The 3,739-nt window shown below is 59.6% G+C and overlaps 1 protein-coding gene across 1 annotated transcript in view; it reads right to left on the bottom strand.

Annotated features, from left to right (window-relative positions):
• Nucleotides 1-3,648, bottom strand: part of FAM189B (family with sequence similarity 189, member B) — a 5,916-nt gene extending 2,268 nt beyond the window's left edge. Inside the window, exons 1-9 of the mRNA XM_010838436.1 lie at nucleotides 2,801-3,648; nucleotides 2,557-2,613; nucleotides 2,248-2,358; nucleotides 2,022-2,141; nucleotides 1,754-1,861; nucleotides 1,027-1,202; nucleotides 800-899; nucleotides 397-466; nucleotides 2-141 (exon numbers count right to left, since the gene is read on the bottom strand). Coding sequence (XP_010836738.1) covers nucleotides 2-141; nucleotides 397-466; nucleotides 800-899; nucleotides 1,027-1,202; nucleotides 1,754-1,861; nucleotides 2,022-2,141; nucleotides 2,248-2,358; nucleotides 2,557-2,613; nucleotides 2,801-3,025 — 1,107 coding nt within the window. The 5' untranslated portion in view covers nucleotides 3,026-3,648. The remainder of the gene's footprint in view (nucleotide 1; nucleotides 142-396; nucleotides 467-799; nucleotides 900-1,026; nucleotides 1,203-1,753; nucleotides 1,862-2,021; nucleotides 2,142-2,247; nucleotides 2,359-2,556; nucleotides 2,614-2,800) is intronic.
• Between the last annotated feature and the right edge of the window lie 91 nt (nucleotides 3,649-3,739).

Genomic DNA, 3,739 nt, shown 5'->3' with positions numbered 1-3,739 from the left:
GCTGAAAAGGGCGGAAGAGCACGTAGTCAACGGAGCGCACGGAGCCCTGCAACTCCAGCAGGCACGAGTCCTCCGATGGGCTGGAGCCCCCCGGGAGGTCGCCAATGGCAGACAGCACCAGAGACCCGCTGTCCATGGACACTGTGGGCAGTAGGGGCGGCTGGGTAGCATCAGCCTGGCCAGGCGAGGCAGCGCCTCTTTCCTCAGGGCAAGCCCTTTGGGGGCCAGCCTGCCTCCAGTGTTACCTCAGAGGAGACCACTAAGTCCAGGATTCCAGGAAAACCCAACCCTCGCTTGTCACTCAACCACCAACTCCGTCTAATTTCTGCCCTGCCCCCCACCAGCTCAGCTATCCCAGGCGTCCGTCTTGGTCCACCCTCCCCACTTTCTGCTCACCGTCTACAATGGAGGCCACTCGCTCGCAGACGCAGGAGCCATCATGCAGCTGAGGATCAAACAGAGTGGCCTGCAGAAGACACAAGGGTCAAGCATCCAGCCCTGCACACCAACATGGCCACCCCATAGGCTTGACAGAGCTCTGGAGACCTAGATTCCAGTCCAGCTTTGTCACTTGGTCCAAGTCACTTTATGTGGGCCTCAGTTTCCACGTCTGTAAAATGGAAATAATCGTTCTTACCCCACCCACCTCACTACCTTCTCAGGCAGATCAAAGAGACAGTGGATGTTCTAGTGCTTTAGATCACGAGAGCTAGTATTATCTTTATCCAGTACCAGCAGCTCACTCAGATTTTCAGGCTCTATCTTGGACTCCCCAGCCTGCACCAAGCCCTGCTCTCACCTGACTGTCTCCTCGTAGCCCCATGACGGCCTCATAAGAAGGGGGGCAATCAGTAGGGTACAAGGGCACTGGGCTGTCCATGGAGCCATTGTAGGTGATGCTGGCAGAAGGAGGGAAAGGGTCAAAGCCTGGAAAAGAACTATTCTGAAAAGATCCCTCCCCACCAATCTGGCCCCAGCCCCAGTCTCCTTCCTTAGTTCCCCCAATAGGACTCTGCTTGGCCTCACCTCTGCGCATCTGTTTCTGAGCTGCAGGTATACTCTGGGGGGTAGTACGGTGGCGGGGGCACGGGTGGTACAAATTCCTCCAGGTCCAGCATGGTGTGCAGGAGAGGGTCTGGGGGCGAGGAGGTACAGCCCAGAGGCCCCAAAGGGCCTGAGACTGAGCGTTCAGGCGCCAACTGCTGGGGAGCAAGCAGGTCAGCAAGCTTGGATTCTGGGAACACAGCTCCTTGATTCCCACATTCCTCTCTCCTCTACGTTTTCTGACCCTGCCCCCTCCAAGAAGCTCAGTTCTGGCCCCTTCCTTTGCCAGAACAGGTTCCTCTTCTAACTGCCCCAGCTGAGGACCTTCACCTCTTACCCTGCCTATCTAGAAATTCCTCCTCTTAATGGACTCTTCTGCACCCAGAATCACTCTCTGTTCTGTCCCCACCAGCCCATCAACCCGTTATCCCTGCCCCCATCTAAGACCTTCTGGACTCTGCCCAACTTTTAGTCCCATTCTCCAATGCCCTGGGGCTGACATCACACATTTCTGTTACTCCCAGTGATTCCCCTTCTCACCCTCCCTCTTAAATATTCCTACAGTCAACATGCCTATTAGGTGAGCCACAGCCCCTGGTGCTCAAAAGCCAGAGCTGCAGCCATTCCCTCCCCCCAAGACCAGTCCCAGCACACAAACACCCCTGCCCCCAGCCTACCTTCTTGGCCTTGACCCCAGCTTCCCACTCACCGTGTGCACAAGGTCCAGGGAGAAGATCTGGATGCAGCAGACAATGGCAGAGAGGGTACAGATTATGGCGGCACAGATGGTGAGCCCACAGACGCTGAAGAGTAAGTTCTGGGGAAGGCGAGAGAGAGGAATGTGAGAGGAGCCTAGGGTGCAGTAAGTCCCACATATTCAGGGCCTGTGAGGACTCAGGAGGAGACACAAGAGTGCGAGCCAGAGCCAGGAAGATGGTGGGAGGGAAAGGAATGGTGGAGATGGGGTGCATGCTCACCTTGAGGGCCCCTCGGGCTTCATCACAGGTGGAGTTAAGAGCAATTTTCAGTTCCTGCCCCGACTCTGGACAGGGCCTAAGAAGACGAACAGAGGGGCAGCACACGCAGACCTTCCCATCCTGAGTGAGAGTGGAGAGAGTGAGGCAGGCTGAACCCGGACAAGCCGAGCTGTTCCACACACCTCCCCCAACTAGCACACTCAGGCTTTCCCTCCTCAGATCTCACCAAGTTGCATTCTTGGAAGTCTCGGGCCAGCTGAGCGTTTTTACAGGAGAGAACAGAGCCGGCCATGCTGAGCATGACACAGAGCACCGAAAGCAAGGAGAAGAAGGAGATCTGGGGAAAAGAGGGCATAGACTCAGGGCTGAGACCCCCAAAATACCCTCTACCACAAAGGGAGCCACTCTCATGCACAGGCTTTTATGCCTGGTCAACATGAATGGAAGGGTCAGTTCCCTTCTTGGGGACATAAATGGGCATCCCCTCAGGTGCTAGGCACCTGCCTCCCAGTGGGCATCAGACCCTGGCACCTACCACTAGAGTGAACGGCCGCTTCCAAGACACGATGCCAACAACCCCGGAAAACGCCAGCTGGGGATAAAGCGGGCACAGGCTCAGCATGAAGGGGAGGCACCTGGGTGAGCCCCGCACCACAGGGTGTACCCAGCTCTGTAAGGAGTAAGAGGACCAGGAGAGGCCAGGATTTGGACTGGCAGCTGGTGTTGAGGGGTGGGGCCCAAGGAGCCTCCCCCACCCAACAACTGTGCACCCAACTCACCGAGAACCCAGCCCAAGACGGGCAGGATCTCTTGACGCTCTCGGTGGTGGTGATGGAGGAGGCCACCATGCTGAAGGTGACCACCAGGACGCCCAGGAGCACCTGAGCCAGCCCCAGCGTGAGCAGGGCCTGTAGCCAGGGTCGGTGGAGGCGGAGGTGTGTAAGGCCCCGAGTGCTGGGCCGGCTAGTCAGCGAGCGGCTGGAATCGCTAGGCGAGGGCATCATGCCTGCCGCCCGGTTGCCTGAGCCTTGCTCGGCACCCCCTGGCGCTTGGGAGCATCTCAGAGGTGCCCAAGGCCTCGTCCTTCCTCCTCTCCACCCCCCTCCCTCTAGAGCCCACCCCCTGGCTGGGTCCCCTGAGGCATGGCCCAGGGACTCCAGCTGGGGGGGAGTCCAAGGGGGAGGCCTCACGGAGGGGCCGCGGAGTGCTCCCTCCCCACCACGGGTACTGGACGGGCACCGTGCCCGTTACGGCGATGAGGACGCGGGGGCACCGGCTCATCGCATCTCCCTAGGGAAGAGGGGCGCCGAAAAGAGCCGGTCCGGGAGTGAAGAGAGGGAGACGTTCCAGAACCGGGAAGGGTGGGAGGGTAAAAGGCGAGAAGGATGGGAAAGAAGTCTAGAGAAGAGGGTCGGGTCGGCGTGGGGTGACTCTAGAGGCGCGGTCGGTGTGCCTTCAGAGTGTCCAGTTGGATCCGAGGCCGCCTGGTGGGGAGAGGCTGCGGCGCCACCGTCTCCAGGGTCGCCAGCCCCACTCCCCTTCCCACCATGCTCCTGCTCCCCTAGCTCAGGCTGCAGCAGGTCCAGGACTGGAGACGGGGGATGGGGGATGAGATGGTGCGGGAGGAGGGGCGTGGTACGAGGGCGAGCGCGGTGCACCCCGGGAGTTGTAGTCCCAGTCAGAGACCCTGGGGGGAGAGGGAGGGGGAGAGGAAGGGG

The sequence above is a fragment of the Bison bison genome, unplaced genomic scaffold (assembly GCF_000754665.1).
Source record: "Bison bison bison isolate TAMUID 2011002044 unplaced genomic scaffold, Bison_UMD1.0 scf7180017864093, whole genome shotgun sequence".
Taxonomy (NCBI): Eukaryota; Metazoa; Chordata; class Mammalia; order Artiodactyla; family Bovidae; genus Bison; species Bison bison.
The sequence above is the reverse complement of the archived record's forward strand: the minus strand, read 5'-3'. Positions and strand labels throughout refer to the sequence as shown.